We start from the raw sequence: 26,440 nt of genomic DNA, 5'->3' as shown, positions 1-26,440 counted from the left end.
TAAATTTTAACCAATTTCTTGAATTTTGTCATGATAAAGTTAACATTTTAAAACAAACTTGTAGGTATTCATAAAATGCATTGTGCAAACTTTAGTATTACAATCAGGTGGATAATATGAAGTAATTAAATATTCTTGTGTTGATTATGTATTATCCAACCCATTAAACTGATCATTGTCATTTGATGTGACCATGTGACTGAATAATTGCTTTCGTTCTCTGATCACAATTTAACATCAACAGCTTCACCTTCAACATCAGAGGAACTTACTTCAACAGAACCATCTATAACTGTAACCACATCTGAAACCACATCATCCTCAACAGGTAGAACTTCAGGTTCAAAGTCCTCTCTGATAAATTAGATTAGATTAGATTAGATTAGATTACTTACAGTGTGGAAACAGGCCCTTCGGCCTAACAAGTCCACACCGACCCGCCGAAGCGCAACCCACCCATACCCCTACATTTACCCCTTATTACCTAACACTAAGGGCAATTTAGCATGGCCAATTCACCTAACCTGCACATCTTTGGACTGTGGGAGGAAACCGGAGCACCCGGAGGAAACCCACGCAGACACGGGGAGAATGTGCAAACTCCACACAGTCAGTCGCCTGAGTCGGGAATGGAACCCGGGTCTCTGGCGCTGTGAGGCAGCAGTGCTAACCACTGGGCCACCGTGCCGCCCACCAAGTCATTTTTAAGTCATTTTTAAACAAGTTTCAGACAATTCCTGCACTGACAGTACAGTGAATAATTTCAAAATGGGAGAGCAATTAACTAAAAGAACTGCAGATGTCACTATAACAAAAACAAAGACAGAAATTGCTGGAATTCCTGATTTCTGAGTCAGGGTCACTGGACCTGAAATAAAAACTTTCCTTTCTTTCCACAGATGCTGGTAGAGCTGTTGAATGTTTCCAGCAAATTCTGTTTTTCTTCTCTTGACATTTGCTGCTAAAAACAGTGTTGCTCACACGGATTAATAATGGATAAATATTGCCTCATAACAGATTGCTTTCATAAAATGTCAGAAATATATTGATTTGGAGACACCGGTGTTGGAGTGGGGTGGACAAAGTGGGGTAGGGAAGCACTAGCGTTCGGAGCACTGCTCCTTCAAACACCTGATGAAGGAGCAGCGCTCTGAAAGCTAATGCTTCCAAATAAACCTGTTGGACAATAACCTGGTGTTATGTGATTTTTAACTTTAACAGATATTGGAAATTCATGCAGCCCCTTCCTGATCATGGAAGACCTGGCTGTAGCCAACCACCTCACTCACATCAGATGCTGCAGAATTTATATGTGATAGAATACAGTAACCAATTTATAGAAAAGTGTCTGAAAGTGCCAAATGAGTAACCTGAAAAACTTAGAAAAATGCCTGAAAATGTTCAAAAGTGTGAAATCAGTAACCAGAACAACCTAGAAAAATGTTTGAAAATGGGAAATCAGTAACCAGAAAAATGTTTGAAAATGAAATATTGCAATTCTAGTCTCCTTCCTATCGGAAAGATGTTGTGAAACTTGAAAGGGTTCAGAAAAGATTTACAAGGATGTTGCCAGGGTTGGAGGATTTGAGCGACAGGGAGAGGCTGAACAGGCTGGGGCTGTGTTCCCTGGAGCATCAGAGGCTGAGGGGTGACCTTATAGAGGATTACAAAATTATGAGGGGCATGGATATGATTAATAGACAAAGTCTTTTCCCTGGGGTCGGGGAGTCCAGAACTAGAGGGCATAGGTTTAGGGTGAGAGGGAAAAGATATAAAAGAGACCTAAGGGGCAACGTTTTCACACAAAGAGTGGTACTCGTATGGAATGAGCTGCCAGAGGAAGTGGTGGAGGTTGGTACAATTGCAACATTTAAGAGGCATTTTGATGGGTATCTGAATAGGAAGGGTTTGGAGGGATATGGGCTGGGTGCTGGCAGGTGGGACTAAATTGGGTTGGGACGGGTTGGACCAAAGGGTCTGTTTCCATGCTGTACATCTCTATGACTCTAAGTCAGTGAAGTTTTTCCTTAAATTTGGCACTTTTTCAAGTTTCATTTGGCTTTCTGATGGCATCAATTGAAACTCATAAACCAGCCCTCTGATAACGTTTCTTGCAAAGAACGTCCAATCACTTCTTCTATTGACAATTGCTGTTTAAAAACAATTGTGCTCAGACAGACATGTTCTTGCTCTCTTTAATAATGGACAAAACTAATCTCATAACAGCTCAATTTCGCAAACTGCATGAGGTTTATTGAAATTCATGTGACACCTCACTTATTATTCCCATCAACTGCTTAAAAATTGTTTTGGTATTTCAACTGACTTTTTAAAATATATTCAGTTTAGTGAAATATGGTCATCAAACACAAAAATGCAGCCAAATTCAGCCTCCGTCATGCAGAAAATAAGGCTAATCTCAGTTTAAGAGAAAACTGGTGGCAAACTTAATTTGAGAGTCACCATGCCTCGAGCAGTGGTGAAATCTCCTCAGGTGGGACCATACTGGAAAACCCAACTGGTGCAGAAATTGAACCCATACATTGGGCGTCATTCTGGATGACACAAAAGACAACCAACCAACCTTATAGACTGACTCAATTAGAAATGTTTAGGTATCTCCTGACATAAAGCAAATCAATTTCTTTCACTTATTACAGTGACATCATCTTCACCTACAACATCAGAAGAAAGTACATCAACAGAACCATCTACAACTGTAACCACGTCATCCTCAACAGGTAAAACTTCAGATGTTTCCAATGCTAAAACTTTTCTCTGATAAGTTTTTTTTTAAAAATCGCAGGCAATTCTTACTTGACGTAACAATTGATAATTATTTAATTTGGAAGGACTCATTTGTGTTTTAAGGATCTTGTGTCTCTTCATAGAATTTGCAATTTGTTTGCACATCATATCATTGCTGACTTCAATATTAAAGATCTCTACCAAAATTTCTCTATTTAAAATCATCTTTAAATTTTGATGTATAATTATGTTTACTCACACAGATGAATAAAATGCAGAAATCACAGCTGTGACTACATTACAAGTAAACACCAAAGAGTCACAGCTGTGACTACATTTCTAGTGAACCCCAAACAATCACAGCTGTGACTACATTTCTAGTGAACCCCAAACAATCACAGCTGTGACTACATTTCTAGTAAACCCCAAACAATCACAGCTGTGACTACATTTCTAGTGAATCCCAAACAATCACAGCTGTGACTACATTTCTAGTAAACCCCAAACAATCACAGCTGTGACTACATTTCTAGTAAACCCCAAACAATCACAGCTGTGACTACATTTCTAGTAAACCCCAAACAATCACAGCTGTGACTACATTTCTAGTAAACCCCAAACAATCACAGCTGTGACTACATTTCTAGTAAACCCCAAACAATCACAGCTGTGACTACATTTCTAGTGAACCCCAAACAATCACAGCTGTGACTACATTTCTAGTGAACCCCAAACAATCACAGCTGTGACTACATTTCTAGTAAACCCCAAACAATCACAGCTGTGACTACATTTCTAGTAAACCGCAAACAATCACAGCTGTGACAACATTTCTAGTAAACCCCAAACAATCACAGCTGTGACTACATTTCTAGTGAACCCCAAACAATCACAGCTGTGACTACATTTCTAGTGAACCCCAAACAATCACAGCTGTGACTACATTTCTAGTGAACCCCAAACAATCACAGCTGTGACTACATTTCTAGTGAACCCCAAACAATCACAGCTGTGACTACATTTCTAGTAAACCGCAAACAATCACAGCTGTGACTACATTTCTAGTGAATCCCAAACAATCACAGCTGTGACTACATTTCGATTAAACCCCAAACAATCACAGCTGTGACTACATTTCTAGTGAACCCCAAACAATCACAGCTGTGACTACATTTCTAGTGAACCCCAAACAATCACAGCTGTGACTACATTTCTAGTGAATCCCAAACAATCACAGCTGTGACTACATTTCGATTAAACCCCAAACAATCACAGCTGTGACTACATTTCTAGTGAACCCCAAACAATCACAGCTGTGACAACATTTCTAGTGAACCCCAAACAATCACAGCTGTGACTACATTTCTAGTAAACCCCAAACAATCACAGCTGTGACTACATTTCTAGTAAACCCCAAACAATCACAGCTGTGACTACATTTCTAGTGAACCCCAAACAATCACAGCTGTGACTACATTTCTAGTGAACCCCAAACAATCACAGCTGTGACTATATTTCTATTTAACCCCAAACAATCACAGCTGTGACTATATTTCTATTTAACCCCAAACAATCACAGCTGTGACTACATTTCTAGTGAACCCCAAACAATCACAGCTGTGACTACATTTCTAGTAAACCCCATACAATCACAGCTGTGACTACATTTCTAGTGAACCCCAAACAATCACAGCTGTGACTACATTTCTAGTGAACCCCAAACAATCACAGCTGTGACTACATTTCTAGTAAACCCCATACAATCACAGCTGTGACTACATTTCTAGTGAACCCCATACAATCACAGCTGTGACTACATTTCTAGTGAACCCCAAACAATCACAGCTGTGACTACATTTCTAGTAAACCCCATACAATCACAGCTGTGACTACATTTCTAGTAAACCCCATACAATCACAGCTGTGACTACATTTCTAGTGAACCCCAAACAATCACAGCTGTGACTACATTTCTAGTGAACCCCAAACAATCACAGCTGTGACTACATTTCTAGTAAACCCCATACAATCACAGCTGTGACTACATTTCTAGTAAACCCCATACAATCACAGCTGTGACTACATTTCTAGTGAACCCCAAACAATCACAGCTGTGACTACATTTCTAGTGAACCCCAAACAATCACAGCTGTGACTACATTTCTAGTAAACCCCAAACAATCACAGCTGTGACTACATTTCTAGTAAACCCCATACAATCACAGCTGTGACTACATTTCTAGTGAACCCCAAACAATCACAGCTGTGACTACATTTCTAGTGAACCCCAAACAATCACAGCTGTGACTACATTTCTAGTAAACCCCATACAATCACAGCTGTGACTACATTTCTAGTGAACCCCAAACAATCACAGCTGTGACTACATTTCTAGTGAACCCCAAACAATCACAGCTGTGACTACATTTCTAGTAAACCCCATACAATCACAGCTGTGACTACATTTCTAGTGAACCCCAAACAATCACAGCTGTGACTACATTTCTAGTGAACCCCAAACAATCACAGCTGTGACTACATTTCTAGTAAACCCCATACAATCACAGCTGTGACTACATTTCTAGTGAACCCCAAACAATCACAGCTGTGACTACATTTCTAGTGAACCCCAAACAATCACAGCTGTGACTACATTTCTAGTAAACCCCAAACAATCACAGCTGTGACTACATTTCTAGTGAACCCCAAACAATCACAGCTGTGACTACATTTCTAGTGAACCCCAAACAATCACAGCTGTGACTACATTTCTAGTAAACCCCATACAATCACAGCTGTGACTACATTTCTAGTGAACCCCAAACAATCACAGCTGTGACTACATTTCTAGTAAACCTCAAACAATCACAGCTGTGACTACATTTCTAGTGAACCCCAAACAATCACAGCTGTGACTACATTTCTAGTGAACCTCAAACAATCACAGCTGTGACTACATTTCTAGTGAACCCCAAACAATCACAGCTGTGACTACATTTCTAGTAAACCTCAAACAATCACAGCTGTGACTACATTTCTAGTGAACCCCAAACAATCACAGCTGTGACTACATTTCTAGTGAACCCCAAACAATCACAGCTGTGACTATATTTCTATTTAACCCCAAACAATCACAGCTGTGACTATATTTCTATTTAACCCCAAACAATCACAGCTGTGACTATATTTCTATTTAACCCCAAACAATCACAGCTGTGACTATATTTCTATTTAACCCCAAACAATCACAGCTGTGACTACATTACTAGTGAACCCCAAACAATCACAGCTGTGACTACATTTCTAGTGAACCCCAAACAATCACAGCTGTGACAACATTTCTAGTGAACCCCAAACAATCACAGCTGTGACTACATTTCTAGTGAACCCCAAACAATCGCAGCTGTGACTACATTTCTAGTAAACCCCAAACAATCACAGCTGTGACGACATTTCTAGTAAACCCCAAACAATCACAGCTGTGACTACATTTCTAGTAAACCCCAAACAATCACAGCTGTGACTACATTTCTAGTGAACCCCAAACAATCACAGCTGTGACTACATTTCTAGTGAACCCCAAACAATCACAGCTGTGACTACATTTCTAGTAAACCCCATACAATCACAGCTGTGACTACATTTCTAGTGAACCCCAAACAATCACAGCTGTGACTACATTTCTAGTAAACCTCAAACAATCACAGCTGTGACTACATTTCTAGTGAACCCCAAACAATCACAGCTGTGACTACATTTCTAGTGAACCTCAAACAATCACAGCTGTGACTACATTTCTAGTGAACCCCAAACAATCACAGCTGTGACTACATTTCTAGTAAACCTCAAACAATCACAGCTGTGACTACATTTCTAGTGAACCCCAAACAATCACAGCTGTGACTACATTTCTAGTGAACCCCAAACAATCACAGCTGTGACTATATTTCTATTTAACCCCAAACAATCACAGCTGTGACTATATTTCTATTTAACCCCAAACAATCACAGCTGTGACTATATTTCTATTTAACCCCAAACAATCACAGCTGTGACTACATTACTAGTGAACCCCAAACAATCACAGCTGTGACTACATTTCTAGTGAACCCCAAACAATCACAGCTGTGACAACATTTCTAGTGAACCCCAAACAATCACAGCTGTGACTACATTTCTAGTGAACCCCAAACAATCGCAGCTGTGACTACATTTCTAGTAAACCCCAAACAATCACAGCTGTGACGACATTTCTAGTAAACCCCAAACAATCACAGCTGTTATTACATTTCTAGTAAACCCCAAACAATCACAGCTGTGACTACATTTCTAGTGAACCCCAAACAATCACAGCTGTGATTACATTTCTAGTGAACCCCAAACAATCACAGCTGTGACTACATTTCTATTAAACGCCAAACAATCACAGCTGTGACTACATTTCTAGTGAACCCCAAACAATCACAGCTGTGACTACATTTCTATTAAACGCCAAACAATCACAGCTGTGACTATATTTCTATTTAACCCCAAACAATCACAGCTGTGACTACATTTCTATTTATCCCCAAACAATCACAGCTGTGACTACATTACTAGTGAACCCCAAACAATCACAGCTGTGACTACATTTCTAGTGAACCCCAAACAATCACAGCTGTGACTACATTTCTAGTGAACCCCAAACAATCACAGCTGTGACTACATTTCTAGTGAATCCCAAACAATCACAGCTGTGACTACATTTCTAGTAAACCGCAAACAATCACAGCTGTGACTACATTTCTAGTGAACCCCAAACAATCACAGCTGTGACTATATTTCTCGTAAACCCCAAACAATCACAGCAGTGACTACATTTCTAGTAAACCCCAAACAATCACAGCTGTGACTACATTTCTAGTAAACTCCAAACAATCACAGCAGTGACTACATTTCTAGTAAACCCCAAACAATCACAGCTGTGACTACATTTCTATTGAACCCCAAACAATCACAGCTGTGACTACATTTCTAGTGAACCCCAAACAATCACAGCTGTGACTACATTTCTAGTGAACTCCAAACAATCACAGCTGTGACTACATTTCTAGTGAACCCCAAACAATCACAGCTGTGACTACATTTCTCGTAAACCCCAAACAATCACAGCTGTGACTACATTTCTAGTAAACCCCAAACAATCACAGCTGTGACTACATTTCTAGTGAACCCCAAACAATCACAGCTGTGACTACATTTCTAGTAAGCCCCAAACAATCACAGCTGTGACTACATTTCTAGTGAACCCCAAACAATCACAGCTGTGACTACATTTCTAGTAAACCCCAAACAATCACAGCTGTGACTACATTTCTAGTAAACCCCAAACAATCACAGCTGTGACTACATTTCTAGTGAACCCCAAACAATCACAGCTGTGACTACATTTCTAGTGAACCCCAAACAATCACAGCTGTGACTACATTTCTAGTAAACCCCAAACAATCACAGCTGTGACTACATTTCTAGTAAGCCCCAAACAATCACAGCTGTGACTACATTTCTAGTGAACCCCAAACAATCACAGCTGTGACTACATTTCTAGTAAACCCCAAACAATCACAGCTGTGACTACATTTCTAGTGAACCCCAAACAATCACAGCTGTGACTACATTTCTAGTAAACCCCAAACAATCACAGCTGTGACTACATTTCTATTAAACTCCAAACAATCACAGCTGTGACTACATTTCTAGTGAACCCCAAACAATCACAGCTGTGACTACATTTCTAGTGAACCCCAAACAATCACAGCTGTGACTACATTTCTCGTAAACCCCAATCAATCACAGCTGTGACTACATTTCTAGTAAACAACAAACAATCACAGCTGTGACTACATTTCTAGTGAACCCCAAACAATCACAGCTGTGACTACATTTCTAGTGAACCCCAAACAATCACAGCTGTGACTACATTTCTAGTGAACCCCAAACAATCACAGCTGTGACTACATTTCTAGTGAACCCCAAACAATCACAGCTGTGACTACATTTCTAGTAAACCCCAAACAATCACAGCTGTGACTACATTTCTAGTAAACCCCAAATAATCACAGCTGTGACTACATTTCTAGTAAACCCCAAACAATCACAGCTGTGACTACATTTCTAGTGAACCCCAAACAATCACAGCTGTGACTACATTTCTATTAAACTCCAAACAATCACAGGTGTGACTACATTTCTAGTGAACCCCAAACAATCACAGCAGTGACTACATTTCTAGTAAACCCCAAGCAATCACAGCTGTGACTACATTTCTAGTAAACCCCAAACAATCACAGCTGTGACTACATTTCTAGTAAACCCCAAACAATCACAGCTGTGACTACATTTCTAGTGAACCCCAAACAATCACAGCTGTGACTACATTTCTATTAAACTCCAAACAATCACAGCAGTGACTACATTTCTAGTAAACCCCAAACAATCACAGCTGTGACTACATTTCTATTAAACCCCAAACAATCACAGCTGTGACTACATTTCTAGTGAACCCCAAACAATCACAGCTGTGACTACATTTCTAGTGAACTCCAAACAATCACAGCAGTGACTACATTTCTAGTGAACCCCAAACAATCACAGCTGTGACTACATTTCTAGTGAACCCCAAACAATCACAGCTGTGACTACATTTCTAGTGAATCCCAAACAATCACAGCTGTGACTACATTTCTAGTGAACCCCAAACAATCACAGCTGTGACTACATTTCTAGTGAACCCCAAACAATCACAGCTGTGACTACATTTCTAGTAAACCGCAAACAATCACAGCTGTGACTACATTTCTAGTGAACCCCAAACAATCACAGCTGTGACTACATTTCTAGTGAACCCCAAACAATCGCAGCTGTGACTACATTTCTAGTAAACCCCAAACAATCACAGCTGTGACGACATTTCTAGTAAACCCCAAACAATCACAGCTGTTATTACATTTCTAGTAAACCCCAAACAATCACAGCTGTGACTACATTTCTAGTGAACCCCAAACAATCACAGCTGTGATTACATTTCTAGTGAACCCCAAACAATCACAGCTGTGACTACATTTCTATTAAACGCCAAACAATCACAGCTGTGACTACATTTCTAGTGAACCCCAAACAATCACAGCTGTGACTACATTTCTATTAAACGCCAAACAATCACAGCTGTGACTATATTTCTATTTAACCCCAAACAATCACAGCTGTGACTACATTTCTATTTATCCCCAAACAATCACAGCTGTGACTACATTACTAGTGAACCCCAAACAATCACAGCTGTGACTACATTTCTAGTGAACCCCAAACAATCACAGCTGTGACTACATTTCTAGTGAACCCCAAACAATCACAGCTGTGACTACATTTCTAGTGAATCCCAAACAATCACAGCTGTGACTACATTTCTAGTAAACCGCAAACAATCACAGCTGTGACTACATTTCTAGTGAACCCCAAACAATCACAGCTGTGACTATATTTCTCGTAAACCCCAAACAATCACAGCAGTGACTACATTTCTAGTAAACCCCAAACAATCACAGCTGTGACTACATTTCTAGTAAACTCCAAACAATCACAGCAGTGACTACATTTCTAGTAAACCCCAAACAATCACAGCTGTGACTACATTTCTATTGAACCCCAAACAATCACAGCTGTGACTACATTTCTAGTGAACCCCAAACAATCACAGCTGTGACTACATTTCTAGTGAACTCCAAACAATCACAGCTGTGACTACATTTCTAGTGAACCCCAAACAATCACAGCTGTGACTACATTTCTCGTAAACCCCAAACAATCACAGCTGTGACTACATTTCTAGTAAACCCCAAACAATCACAGCTGTGACTACATTTCTAGTGAACCCCAAACAATCACAGCTGTGACTACATTTCTAGTAAGCCCCAAACAATCACAGCTGTGACTACATTTCTAGTGAACCCCAAACAATCACAGCTGTGACTACATTTCTAGTAAACCCCAAACAATCACAGCTGTGACTACATTTCTAGTAAACCCCAAACAATCACAGCTGTGACTACATTTCTAGTGAACCCCAAACAATCACAGCTGTGACTACATTTCTAGTGAACCCCAAACAATCACAGCTGTGACTACATTTCTAGTAAACCCCAAACAATCACAGCTGTGACTACATTTCTAGTAAGCCCCAAACAATCACAGCTGTGACTACATTTCTAGTGAACCCCAAACAATCACAGCTGTGACTACATTTCTAGTAAACCCCAAACAATCACAGCTGTGACTACATTTCTAGTGAACCCCAAACAATCACAGCTGTGACTACATTTCTAGTAAACCCCAAACAATCACAGCTGTGACTACATTTCTATTAAACTCCAAACAATCACAGCTGTGACTACATTTCTAGTGAACCCCAAACAATCACAGCTGTGACTACATTTCTAGTGAACCCCAAACAATCACAGCTGTGACTACATTTCTCGTAAACCCCAATCAATCACAGCTGTGACTACATTTCTAGTAAACAACAAACAATCACAGCTGTGACTACATTTCTAGTGAACCCCAAACAATCACAGCTGTGACTACATTTCTAGTGAACCCCAAACAATCACAGCTGTGACTACATTTCTAGTGAACCCCAAACAATCACAGCTGTGACTACATTTCTAGTGAACCCCAAACAATCACAGCTGTGACTACATTTCTAGTAAACCCCAAACAATCACAGCTGTGACTACATTTCTAGTAAACCCCAAATAATCACAGCTGTGACTACATTTCTAGTAAACCCCAAACAATCACAGCTGTGACTACATTTCTAGTGAACCCCAAACAATCACAGCTGTGACTACATTTCTATTAAACTCCAAACAATCACAGGTGTGACTACATTTCTAGTGAACCCCAAACAATCACAGCAGTGACTACATTTCTAGTAAACCCCAAGCAATCACAGCTGTGACTACATTTCTAGTAAACCCCAAACAATCACAGCTGTGACTACATTTCTAGTAAACCCCAAACAATCACAGCTGTGACTACATTTCTAGTGAACCCCAAACAATCACAGCTGTGACTACATTTCTATTAAACTCCAAACAATCACAGGTGTGACTACATTTCTAGTGAACCCCAAACAATCACAGCAGTGACTACATTTCTAGTAAACCCCAAGCAATCACAGCTGTGACTACATTTCTAGTAAACCCCAAACAATCACAGCTGTGACTACATTTCTAGTAAACCCCAAACAATCACAGCTGTGACTACATTTCTAGTGAACCCCAAACAATCACAGCTGTGACTACATTTCTATTAAACTCCAAACAATCACAGCAGTGACTACATTTCTAGTAAACCCCAAACAATCACAGCTGTGACTACATTTCTATTAAACCCCAAACAATCACAGCTGTGACTACATTTCTAGTGAACCCCAAACAATCACAGCTGTGACTACATTTCTAGTGAACTCCAAACAATCACAGCAGTGACTACATTTCTAGTGAACCCCAAACAATCACAGCTGTGACTACATTTCTAGTGAACCCCAAACAATCACAGCTGTGACTACATTTCTAGTGAATCCCAAACAATCACAGCTGTGACTACATTTCTAGTAAACCGCAAACAATCACAGCTGTGACTACATTTCTAGTGAACCCCAAACAATCACAGCTGTGACTATATTTCTCGTAAACCCCAAACAATCACAGCAGTGACTACATTTCTAGTAAACCCCAAACAATCACAGCTGTGACTACATTTCTAGTAAACTCCAAACAATCACAGCAGTGACTACATTTCTAGTAAACCCCAAACAATCACAGCTGTGACTACATTTCTATTGAACCCCAAACAATCACAGCTGTGACTACATTTCTAGTGAACCCCAAACAATCACAGCTGTGACTACATTTCTAGTGAACTCCAAACAATCACAGCTGTGACTACATTTCTAGTGAACCCCAAACAATCACAGCTGTGACTACATTTCTCGTAAACCCCAAACAATCACAGCTGTGACTACATTTCTAGTAAACCCCAAACAATCACAGCTGTGACTACATTTCTAGTGAACCCCAAACAATCACAGCTGTGACTACATTTCTATTAAACTCCAAACAATCACAGCTGTGACTACATTTCTAGTGAACCCCAAACAATCACAGCTGTGACTACATTTCTAGTAAACCCCAAACAATCACAGCTGTGACTACATTTCTAGTAAGCCCCAAACAATCACAGCTGTGACTACATTTCTAGTGAACCCCAAACAATCACAGCTGTGACTACATTTCTAGTAAACCCCAAACAATCACAGCTGTGACTACATTTCTAGTAAACCCCAAACAATCACAGCTGTGACTACATTTCTAGTGAACCCCAAACAATCACAGCTGTGACTACATTTCTAGTAAACCCCAAACAATCACAGCTGTGACTACATTTCTAGTAAGCCCCAAACAATCACAGCTGTGACTACATTTCTAGTAAACCCCAAACAATCACAGCTGTGACTACATTTCTAGTGAACCCCAAACAATCACAGCTGTGACTACATTTCTAGTAAACCCCAAACAATCACAGCTGTGACTACATTTCTATTAAACTCCAAACAATCACAGCTGTGACTACATTTCTAGTGAACCCCAAACAATCACAGCTGTGACTACATTTCTCGTAAACCCCAATCAATCACAGCTGTGACTACATTTCTAGTAAACAACAAACAATCACAGCTGTGACTACATTTCTAGTGAACCCCAAACAATCACAGCTGTGACTACATTTCTAGTAAACAACAAACAATCACAGCTGTGACTACATTTCTAGTGAACCCCAAACAATCACAGCTGTGACTACATTTCTAGTGAACCCCAAACAATCACAGCTGTGACTACATTTCTAGTGAACCCCAAACAATCACAGCTGTGACTACATTTCTAGTGAACCCCAAACAGTCACAGCTGTGACTACATTTCTAGTGAACCCCAAACAATCACAGCTGTGACTACATTTCTAGTGAACCCCAAACAATCACAGCTGTGACTACATTTCTAGTGAACCCCAAACAATCACAGCTGTGACTACATTTCTAGTGAACCCCAAACAATCACAGCTGTGACTACATTTCTCGTAAACCCCAATCAATCACAGCTGTGACTACATTTCTAGTAAACCCCAAACAATCACAGCTGTGACTACATTTCTATTGAACCCCAAACAATCACAGCTGTGACTACATTTCTAGTAAACTCCAAACAATCACAGCAGTGACTACATTTCTAGTAAACCCCAAACAATCACAGCTGTGACTACATTTCTATTGAACCCCAAACAATCACAGCTGTGACTACATTTCTAGTGAACCCCAAACAATCACAGCTGTGACTACATTTCTAGTGAACTCCAAACAATCACAGCTGTGACTACATTTCTAGTGAACCCCAAACAATCACAGCTGTGACTACATTTCTCGTAAACCCCAAACAATCACAGCTGTGACTACATTTCTAGTAAACCCCAAACAATCACAGCTGTGACTACATTTCTAGTGAACCCCAAACAATCACAGCTGTGACTACATTTCTATTAAACTCCAAACAATCACAGCTGTGACTACATTTCTAGTGAACCCCAAACAATCACAGCTGTGACTACATTTCTAGTAAACCCCAAACAATCACAGCTGTGACTACATTTCTAGTAAGCCCCAAACAATCACAGCTGTGACTACATTTCTAGTGAACCCCAAACAATCACAGCTGTGACTACATTTCTAGTAAGCCCCAAACAATCACAGCTGTGACGACATTTCTAGTAAACCCCAAACAATCACAGCTGTGACTACATTTCTAGTAAACCCCAAACAATCACAGCTGTGACTACATTTCTAGTAAACCCCAAACAATCACAGCTGTGACTACATTTCTAGTGAACCCCAAACAATCACAGCTGTGACTACATTTCTAGTGAACCCCAAACAATCACAGCTGTGACTACATTTCTAGTAAACCCCAAACAATCACAGCTGTGACTACATTTCTAGTAAGCCCCAAACAATCACAGCTGTGACTACATTTCTAGTAAACCCCAAACAATCACAGCTGTGACTACATTTCTAGTGAACCCCAAACAATCACAGCTGTGACTACATTTCTAGTAAACCCCAAACAATCACAGCTGTGACTACATTTCTATTAAACTCCAAACAATCACAGCTGTGACTACATTTCTAGTGAACCCCAAACAATCACAGCTGTGACTACATTTCTCGTAAACCCCAATCAATCACAGCTGTGACTACATTTCTAGTAAACAACAAACAATCACAGCTGTGACTACATTTCTAGTGAACCCCAAACAATCACAGCTGTGACTACATTTCTAGTGAACCCCAAACAATCACAGCTGTGACTACATTTCTAGTGAACCCCAAACAGTCACAGCTGTGACTACATTTCTAGTGAACCCCAAACAGTCACAGCTGTGACTACATTTCTAGTGAACCCCAAACAATCACAGCTGTGACTACATTTCTAGTGAACCCCAAACAATCACAGCTGTGACTACATTTCTAGTAAACCCCAAACAATCACAGCTGTGACTACATTTCTAGTAAACCCCAAATAATCACAGCTGTGACTACATTTCTAGTAAACCCCAAACAATCACAGCTGTGACTACATTTCTAGTGAACCCCAAACAATCACAGCTGTGACTACATTTCTATTAAACTCCAAACAATCACAGCTGTGACTACATTTCTATTAAACTCCAAACAATCACAGCTGTGACTACATTTCTAGTGAACCCCAAACAATCACAGCTGTGACTACATTTCCCGTAAACCCCAATCAATCACAGCTGTGACTACATTTCTAGTAAACCCCAATCAATCACAGCTGTGACTACATTTCTAGTGAACCCCAAACAATCACAGCTGTGACTACATTTCTATTAAACTCCAAACAATCACAGCTGTGACTACATTTCTAGTGAATCCCAAACAATCACAGCTGTGACTACATTTCTCGTAAACCCCAAACAATCACAGCTGTGACTACATTTCTCGTAAACCCCAAACAATCACAGCTGTGACTACATTTCTCGTAAACCCCAAACAATCACAGCAGTGACTACATTTCTAGTAAACCCCAAACAATCACAGCTGACTACATTTCTAGTAAACCCCAAACAATCACAGCTGTGACTACATTTCTAGTGAACCGCAAACAATCACAGCTGTGACTACATTTCTAGTAAACCCCAAACAATCACAGCTGTGACTACATTTCTAGTGAACCCCAAACAATCACAGCTGTGACTACATTTCTAGTGAACCCCAAACAATCACAGCTGTGACTACATTTCTAGTGAACCCCAAACAATCACAGCTGTGACTACATTTCTATTAAACTCCAAACAATCACAGCAGTGACTACATTTCTAGTAAACCCCAAACAATCACAGCTGTGACTACATTTCTAGTGAACCCCAATCACAGCTGTGACTACATTTCTATTAAACCCCAAACAATCACAGCTGTGACTACATTTCTAGTGAACTCCAAACAATCACAGCAGTGACTACATTTCTAGTAAACCCCAAACAATCGCAGCTGTGACTACATTTCTAGTAAACCCCAAACAATCACAGCTGTGACTACATTTCTAGTAAACCCCAAACAATCACAGCTGTGACTACATTTCTAGTGAACCCCAAACAATCGCAGCTGTGACTACATTTCTATTAAACCCCAAACAATCACAGCTGTGACTACATTTCTAGTAAACCCCAAACAATCACAGCTGTGACTACATTTCTATTAAACCCCAAACAATCACAGCTGTGACTACATTTCTAGTGAACCCCAAACAATCACAGCTGTGACTACATTTCTAGTGAACTCCAAACAATCACAGCTGTGACTACATTTCTAGTGAACCCCAAACAATCACAGCTGTGACTACATTTCTAGTGAATCCCAAACAATCACAGCTGTGACTACATTTCTAGTGAACCCCAAACAATCACAGCTGTGACTACATTTCTAGTGAACCCCAAACAATCACAGCTGTGACTACATTTCTAGTGAACCCCAAACAATCACAGCTGTGACTACATTTCTAGTGAACCCCAAACAATCACAGCTGTGACTACATTTCTATTAAACTCCAAACAATCACAGCAGTGACTACATTTCTAGTAAACCCCAAACAATCACAGCTGTGACTACATTTCTAGTGAACCCCAAACAATCACAGCTGTGACTACATTTCTAGTGAACTCCAAACAATCACAGCAGTGACTACATTTCTAGTAAACCCCAAACAATCGCAGCTGTGACTACATTTCTAGTAAACCCCAAACAATCACAGCTGTGACTACATTTCTAGTAAACCCCAAACAATCACAGCTGTGACTACATTTCTAGTGAACCCCAAACAATCGCAGCTGTGACTACATTTCTATTAAACCCCAAACAATCACAGCTGTGACTACATTTCTAGTAAACCCCAAACAATCACAGCTGTGACTACATTTCTATTAAACCCCAAACAATCACAGCTGTGACTACATTTCTAGTGAACCCCAAACAATCACAGCTGTGACTACATTTCTAGTGAACCCCAAACAATCACAGCTGTGACTACATTTCTAGTGAACCCCAAACAATCACAGCTGTGACTACATTTCTCGTAAACCCCAAACAATCACAGCTGTGACTACATTTCTAGTAAACCGCAAACAATCACAGCTGTGACTACATTTCTAGTAAACCCCAAACAATCACAGCTGTGACTACATTTCTAGTAAACCCCAAACAATCACAGCAGTGACTACATTTCTAGTGAACCCCAAACAATCACAGCTGTGACTACATTTCTAGTGAACCCCAAACAATCACAGCTGTGACTACATTTCTAGTAAACCGCAAACAATCACAGCTGTGACTACATTTCTAGTGAACCCCAAACAATCACAGCTGTGACTATATTTCTCGTAAACCCCAAACAATCACAGCAGTGACTACATTTCTAGTAAACCCCAAACAATCACAGCTGTGACTACATTTCTAGTAAACCCCAAACAATCACAGCTGTGACTACATTTCTAGTAAACCCCAAACAATCACAGCTGTGACTACATTTCTCGTAAACCCCAAACAATCACAGCTGTGACTACATTTCTCGTAAACCCCAAACAATCACAGCAGTGACTACATTTCTAGTAAACCCCAAACAATCACAGCTGTGACTACATTTCTAGTAAACCCCAAACAATCACAGCTGTGACTACATTTCTAGTGAACCGCAAACAATCACAGCTGTGACTACATTTCTAGTAAACCCCAAACAATCACAGCTGTGACTACATTTCTAGTGAACCCCAAACAATCACAGCTGTGACTACATTTCTAGTGAACCCCAAACAATCACAGCTGTGACTACATTTCTAGTGAACCCCAAACAATCACAGCTGTGACTACATTTCTATTAAACTCCAAACAATCATAGCAGTGACTACATTTCTAGTAAACCCCAAACAATCACAGCTGTGACTACATTTCTAGTGAACCCCAAACAATCACAGCTGTGACTACATTTATATTAAACCCCAAACAATCACAGCTGTGACTACATTTCTAGTGAACCCCAAACAATCACAGCTGTGACTACATTTCTAGTGAACTCCAAACAATCACAGCAGTGACTACATTTCTAGTGAACTCCAAACAATCACAGCAGTGACTACATTTCTAGTAAACCCCAAACAATCGCAGCTGTGACTACATTTCTAGTAAACCCCAAACAATCACAGCTGTGACTACATTTCTAGTAAACCCCAAACAATCACAGCTGTGACTACATTTCTAGTGAACCCCAAACAATCACAGCTGTGACTACATTTCTAGTAAACCCCAAACAATCACAGCTGTGACTACATTTCTAGTAAACCCCAAACAATCACAGCTGTGACTACATTTCTAGTTAACCGCAAACAATCACAGCTGTGACTACATTTCTAGTGAACCCCAAACAATCACAGCTGTGACGACATTTCTAGTAAACCCCAAACAATCACAGCTGTGACTACATTTCTAGTGAACCACAAACAATCACAGCTGTGACTACATTTCTAGTTAACCGCAAACAATCACAGCTGTGACTACATTTCTAGTGTACCCCAAACAATCACAGCTGTGACTACATTTCTAGTGAACCCCAAACAGTCACAGCTGTGACTACATTTCTAGTAAACCCCAAACAATCACAGCTGTGACTACATTTCTAGTAAACCCCAAACAATCACAGCTGTGACTACATTTCTAGTGAACCCCAAACATTCACAGCTGTGACTACATTTCTATTAAACTCCAAACAATCACAGCTGTGACTACATTTCTAGTGAACCCCAAACAATCACAGCTGTGACTACATTTCTAGTAAACCCCAAACAATCACAGCTGTGACTACATTTCTAGTAAACCCCAAACAATCACAGCTGTGACTACATTTCTAGTGAACCCCAAACATTCACAGCTGTGACTACATTTCTATTAAACTCCAAACAATCACAGCTGTGACTACATTTCTAGTGAACCCCAAACAATCACAGCTGTGACTACATTTCTAGTAAACCCCAAACAATCACAGCTGTGACTACATTTCTAGTAAACCCCAAACAATCACAGCTGTGACTACATTTCTAGTGAACCCCAAACAATCACAGCTGTGACTACATTTCTAGTGAACCCCAAACAATCACAGCTGTGACTACATTTCTAGTAAACCCCAAACAATCACAGCTGTGACTACATTTCTAGTAAGCCCCAAACAATCACAGCTGTGACTACATTTCTAGTGAACCCCAAACAATCACAGCTGTGACTACATTTCTAGTAAACCCCAAACAATCACAGCTGTGACTACATTTCTCGTAAACCCCAAACAATCACAGCAGTGACTACATTTCTAGTAAACCCCAAACAATCACAGCTGTGACTACATTTCTAGTAAACCCCAAACAATCACAGCTGTGACTACATTTCTAGTGAACCGCAAACAATCACAGCTGTGACTACATTTCTAGTAAACCCCAAATAATCACAGCTGTGACTACATTTCTATTAAACCCCAAACAATCACAGCTGTGACTACATTTCTAGTGTACCCCAAACAATCACAGCTGTGACTACATTTCTAGTAAACCCCAAACAATCACAGCTGTGACTACATTTCTAGTGAACCCCAAACAGTCACAGCTGTGACTACATTTCTAGTAAACCCCAAACAATCACAGCTGTGACTACATTTCTAGTGAACCCCAAACAATCACAGCTGTGACTACATTTCTATTAAACTCCAAACAATCACAGCTGTGACTACATTTCTAGTGAACCCCAAACAATCACAGCTGTGACTACATTTCTAGTAAACACCAAACAATCACAGCTGTGACTACATTTCTAGTAAGCCCCAAACAATCACAGCTGTGACTACATTTCTAGTGAACCCCAAACAATCACAGCTGTGACTACATTTCTAGTAAACCCCAAACAATCACAGCTGTGACTACATTTCTAGTGAACCCCAAACAATCACAGCTGTGACTACATTTCTAGTAAACCCCAAACAATCACAGCTGTGACAACATTTCTAGTAAACCCCAAACAATCACAGCTGTGACTACATTTCTAGTGAACCCCAAACAATCACAGCTGTGACTACATTTCTAGTGAACCCCAAACAATCACAGCTGTGACTACATTTCTAGTGAACCCCAAACAATCACAGCTGTGACTACATTTCTAGTAAACCCCAAACAATCACAGCTGTGACTACATTTCTAGTAAGCCCCAAACAATCACAGCTGTGACTACATTTCTAGTGAACCCCAAACAATCACAGCTGTGACTACATTTCTAGTAAACCCCAAACAATCACAGCTGTGACTACATTTCTAGTAAACCCCAAACAATCACAGCTGTGACTACATTTCTAGTAAACCCCAAACAATCACAGCTGTGACTACATTTCTAGTGAACCCCAAACAATCACAGCTGTGACTACATTTCTAGTAAACCCCAAACAATCACAGCTGTGACTACATTTCTATTAAACTCCAAACAATCACAGCTGTGACTACATTTCTAGTAAACCCCAAACAATCACAGCTGTGACTACATTTCTAGTAAGCCCCAAACAATCACTGCTGTGACTACATTTCTAGTGAACCCCAAACAATCACAGCTGTGACTACATTTCTAGTAAACCCCAAACAATCACAGCTGTGACTACATTTCTAGTAAACCCCAAACAATCACAGCTGTGACTACATTTCTAGTAAGCCCCAAACAATCACAGCTGTGACTACATTTCTAGTGAACCCCAAACAATCACAGCTGTGACTACATTTCTAGTAAACCCCAAACAATCACAGCTGTGACTACATTTCTAGTAAACCCCAAACAATCACAGCTGTGACTACATTTCTAGTAAACCCCAAACAATCACAGCTGTGACTACATTTCTAGTGAACCCCAAACAATCACAGCTGTGACTACATTTCTAGTAAACCCCAAACAATCACAGCTGTGACTACATTTCTAGTGAACCCCAAACAATCACAGCTGTGACTACATTTCTAGTAAACCCCAAACAATCACAGCTGTGACTACATTTCTAGTGAACCCCAAACAATCACAGCTGTGACTACATTTCTAGTAAACCCCAAACAATCACAGCTGTGACTACATTTCTATTAAACTCCAAACAATCACAGCTGTGACTACATTTCTAGTGAACCCCAAACAATCACAGCTGTGACTACATTTCTAGTGAACCCCAAACAATCACAGCTGTGACTACATTTCTAGTAAACCCCAAACAATCACAGCTGTGACTACATTTCTAGTGAACCCCAAACAATCACAGCTGTGACTACATTTCTAGTAAACCCCAAACAATCACAGCTGTGACTACATTTCTAGTGAACCCCAAACAATCACAGCTGTGACTACATTTCTAGTAAACCCCAAACAATCACAGCTGTGACTACATTTCTATTAAACTCCAAACAATCACAGCTGTGACTACATTTCTAGTGAACCCCAAACAATCACAGCTGTGACTACATTTCTAGTAAACCCCAAACAATCACAGCTGTGACTACATTTCTAGTAAACCCCAAACAATCACAGCTGTGACTACATTTCTAGTGAACCCCAAACAATCACAGCTGTGACTACTTTTCTAGTAAACCCCAAACAATCACAGCTGTGACTACATTTCTAGTGAACCCCAAACAATCACAGCTGTGACTACTTTTCTAGTAAACCCCAAACAATCACAGCTGTGACTACATTTCTAGTGAACTCCAAACAATCACAGCAGTGACTACATTTCTAGTGAACCCCAAACAATCACAGCTGTGACTACATTTCTAGTAAACCCCAAACAATCACAGCTGTGACTACATTTCTAGTAAACCCCAAACAATCACAGCTGTGACTACATTTCTAGTGAACCCCAAACAATCACAGCTGTGACTACATTTCTCGTAAACCCCAATCAATCACAGCTGTGACTACATTTCTAGTGAACCCCAAACAATCACAGCTGTGACTACATTTCTAGTGAACCCCAAACAATCACAGCTGTGACTACATTTCTAGTGAACCCCAAACAATCACAGCTGTGACTACATTTCTCGTAAACCCCAATCAATCACAGCTGTGACTACATTTCTAGTGAACCCCAAACAATCACAGCTGTGACTACATTTCTAGTGAATCCCAAACAATCACAGCTGTGACTACATTTCTAGTAAGCCCCAAACAATCACAGCTGTGACTACATTTCTAGTAAACCCCAAACAATCACAGCTGTGACTACATTTCTAGTAAACCCCAAACAATCACAGCTGTGACTACATTTCTATTAAACTCCAAACAATCACAGCTGTGACTACATTTCTAGTGAATCCCAAACAATCACAGCTGTGACTACATTTCTAGTAAGCCCCAAACAATCACAGCTGTGACTACATTTCTAGTAAACCCCAAACAATCACAGCTGTGACTACATTTCTAGTGAACCCCAAACAATCACAGCTGTGACTACATTTCTAGTAAACCTCAAACAATCACAGCTGTGACTACATTTCTAGTGAACCCCAAACAATCACAGCTGTGACTACATTTCTAGTAAACCTCAAACAATCACAGCTGTGACTACATTTCTAGTGAACCCCAAACAATCACAGCTGTGACTACATTTCTAGTGAACCCCAAACAATCACAGCTGTGACTACATTTCTAGTGAACCCCAAACAATCACAGCTGTGACTATATTTCTATTTAACCCCAAACAATCACAGCTGTGACTATATTTCTATTTAACCCCAAACAATCACAGCTGTGACTATATTTCTATTTAACCCCAAACAATCACAGCTGTGACTACATTACTAGTGAACCCCAAACAATCACAGCTGTGACTACATTTCTAGTGAACCCCAAACAATCACAGCTGTGACAACATTTCTAGTGAACCCCAAACAATCACAGCTGTGACTACATTTCTAGTGAACCCCAAACAATCACAGCTGTGACTACATTTCTAGTGAACCCCAAACAATCGCAGCTGTGACTACATTTCTAGTAAACCCCAAACAATCACAGCTGTGACTACATTTCTAGTGAACCCCAAACAATCACAGCTGTGACTACATTTCTAGTAAACCCCAAACAATCACAGCTGTGACGACATTTCTAGTAAACCCCAAACAATCACAGCTGTGACGACATTTCTAGTAAACCCCAAACAATCACAGCTGTGACGACATTTCTAGTAAACCCCAAACAATCACAGCTGTGACTGCATTTCTAGTAAACCCCAAACAATCACAGCTGTGACTACATTTCTAGTAAGCCCCAAACAATCACAGCTGTGACTACATTTCTAGTAAGCCCCAAACAATCACAGCTGTGACTACATTTCTAGTAAGCCCCAAACAATCACAGCTGTGACTACATTTCTATTTAACCCCAAACAATCACAGCTGTGACTACATTTCTAGTAAACCCCAAACAATCACAGCTGTGACTACATTTCTAGTGAACCCCAAACAATCACAGCTGTGACTACATTTCTAGTGAACCCCAAACAATCACAGCTGTGATTACATTTCTAGTGAACCCCAAACAATCACAGCTGTGACTACATTTCTATTAAACGCCAAACAATCACAGCTGTGACTACATTTCTAGTGAACCCCAAACAATCACAGCTGTGACTACATTTCTAGTGAACCCCAAACAATCACAGCTGTGACTACATTTCTATTAAACGCCAAACAATCACAGCTGTGACTACATTTCTAGTAAACCCCAAACAATCACAGCTGTGACTACATTTCTAGTGAACCCCAAACAATCACAGCTGTGACTACATTTCTATTAAACGCCAAACAATCACAGCTGTGACTACATTTCTAGTAAACCCCAAACAATCACAGCTGTGACTACATTTCTAGTAAACCCCAAACAATCACAGCTGTGACTACATTTCTAGTAAACCCCAAACAATCACAGCTGTGATTACATTTCTAGTGAACCCCAAACAATCACAGCTGTGACTACATTTCTAGTAAACCCCAAACAATCACAGCTGTGACTACATTTCTAGTGAACCCCAAACAATCACAGCTGTGACTACATTTCTAGTAAACCCCAAACAATCACAGCTGTGATTACATTTCTAGTGAACCCCAAACAATCACAGCTGTGACTACATTTCTATTAAACTCCAAACAATCACAGCAGTGACTACATTTCTAGTAAACCCCAAACAATCACAGCTGTGATTACATTTCTAGTGAACCCCAAACAATCACAGCTGTGACTACATTTCTAGTGAACCCCAAACAATCACAGCTGTGACTACATTTCTAGTGAACTCCAAACAATCACAGCAGTGACTACATTTCTAGTAAACCCCAAACAATCACAGCTGTGACTACATTTCTAGTGAACTCCAAACAATCACAGCAGTGACTACATTTCTAGTAAACCCCAAACAATCACAGCTGTGACTACATTTCTAGTAAACCCCAAACAATCACAGCTGTGACTACATTTCTAGTGAACCCCAAACAATCACAGCTGTGACTACATTTCTATTAAACTCCAAACAATCACAGCAGTGACTACATTTCTAGTAAACCCCAAACAATCACAGCTGTGACTACATTTCTATTAAACCCCAAACAATCACAGCTGTGACTACATTTCTAGTGAACCCCAAACAATCACAGCAGTGACTACATTTCTAGTGAACCCCAAACAATCACAGCTGTGACTACATTTCTAGTGAACCCCAAACAATCACAGCTGTGACTACATTTCTAGTGAATCCCAAACAATCACAGCTGTGACTACATTTCTAGTAAACCGCAAACAATCACAGCTGTGACTACATTTCTAGTGAACCCCAAACAATCACAGCTGTGACTATATTTCTCGTAAACCCCAAACAATCACAGCAGTGACTACATTTCTAGTAAACCCCAAACAATCACAGCTGTGACTACATTTCTAGTAAACCCCAAACAATCACAGCTGTGACTACATTTCTAGTAAACCCCAAACAATCACAGCTGTGACTACATTTCTCGTAAACCCCAAACAATCACAGCTGTGACTACATTTCTCGTAAACCCCAAACAATCACAGCAGTGACTACATTTCTAGTAAACCCCAAACAATCACAGCTGTGACTACATTTCTAGTAAACCCCAAACAATCACAGCTGTGACTACATTTCTAGTGAACCGCAAACAATCACAGCTGTGACTACATTTCTAGTAAACCCCAAACAATCACAGCTGTGACTACATTTCTAGTGAACCCCAAACAATCACAGCTGTGACTACATTTCTAGTGAACCCCAAACAATCACAGCTGTGACTACATTTCTAGTGAACCCCAAACAATCACAGCTGTGACTACATTTCTAGTGAACCCCAAACAATCACAGCTGTGACTACATTTCTAGTGAACTCCAAACAATCACAGCAGTGACTACATTTCTAGTAAACCCCAAACAATCGCAGCTGTGACTACATTTCTAGTAAACCCCAAACAATCACAGCTGTGACTACATTTCTAGTAAACCCCAAACAATCACAGCTGTGACTACATTTCTAGTGAACCCCAAACAATCACAGCTGTGACTACATTTCTATTAAACTCCAAACAATCACAGCAGTGACTACATTTCTAGTGAACCCCAAACAATCACAGCTGTGACTACATTTCTATTAAACTCCAAACAATCACAGCAGTGACTACATTTCTAGTAAACCCCAAACAATCACAGCTGTGACTACATTTCTAGTGAACCGCAAACAATCACAGCTGTGACTACATTTCTAGTGAACCCCAAACAATCACAGCTGTGACTACATTTCTAGTGAACTCCAAACAATCACAGCTGTGACTACATTTCTAGTGAACCCCAAACAATCACAGCTGTGACTACATTTCTAGTGAACCCCAAACAATCACAGCTGTGACTACATTTCTCGTAATGCCCAAACAATCACAGCTGTGACTACATTTCTAGTAAACCCCAAACAATCACAGCTG

At 40.1% G+C, this 26,440-nt stretch overlaps 1 protein-coding gene across 1 annotated transcript in view; it reads left to right on the top strand.

The window, feature by feature from the left end:
- The window catches only part of LOC122556387 (uncharacterized), a 237,644-nt gene that overhangs the window by 14,175 nt on the left and 197,029 nt on the right, over window positions 1-26,440 (top strand). The window contains exon 13 of the mRNA XM_087993952.1: window positions 2,661-2,741. Within this exon, the coding sequence (XP_087850078.1) occupies window positions 2,661-2,741 (81 nt within the window). The remainder of the gene's footprint in view (window positions 1-2,660; window positions 2,742-26,440) is intronic.

This window comes from Chiloscyllium plagiosum, unplaced genomic scaffold (genome assembly GCF_037043375.1).
Source record: "Chiloscyllium plagiosum isolate Xiang-an unplaced genomic scaffold, Cpla_swu_hap1 HiC_scaffold_13, whole genome shotgun sequence".
Classification (NCBI taxonomy): Eukaryota; Metazoa; Chordata; class Chondrichthyes; order Orectolobiformes; family Hemiscylliidae; genus Chiloscyllium; species Chiloscyllium plagiosum.
Note: the sequence above shows the minus strand (reverse complement) of the source record. Positions and strands in the feature narration are given on the sequence as shown.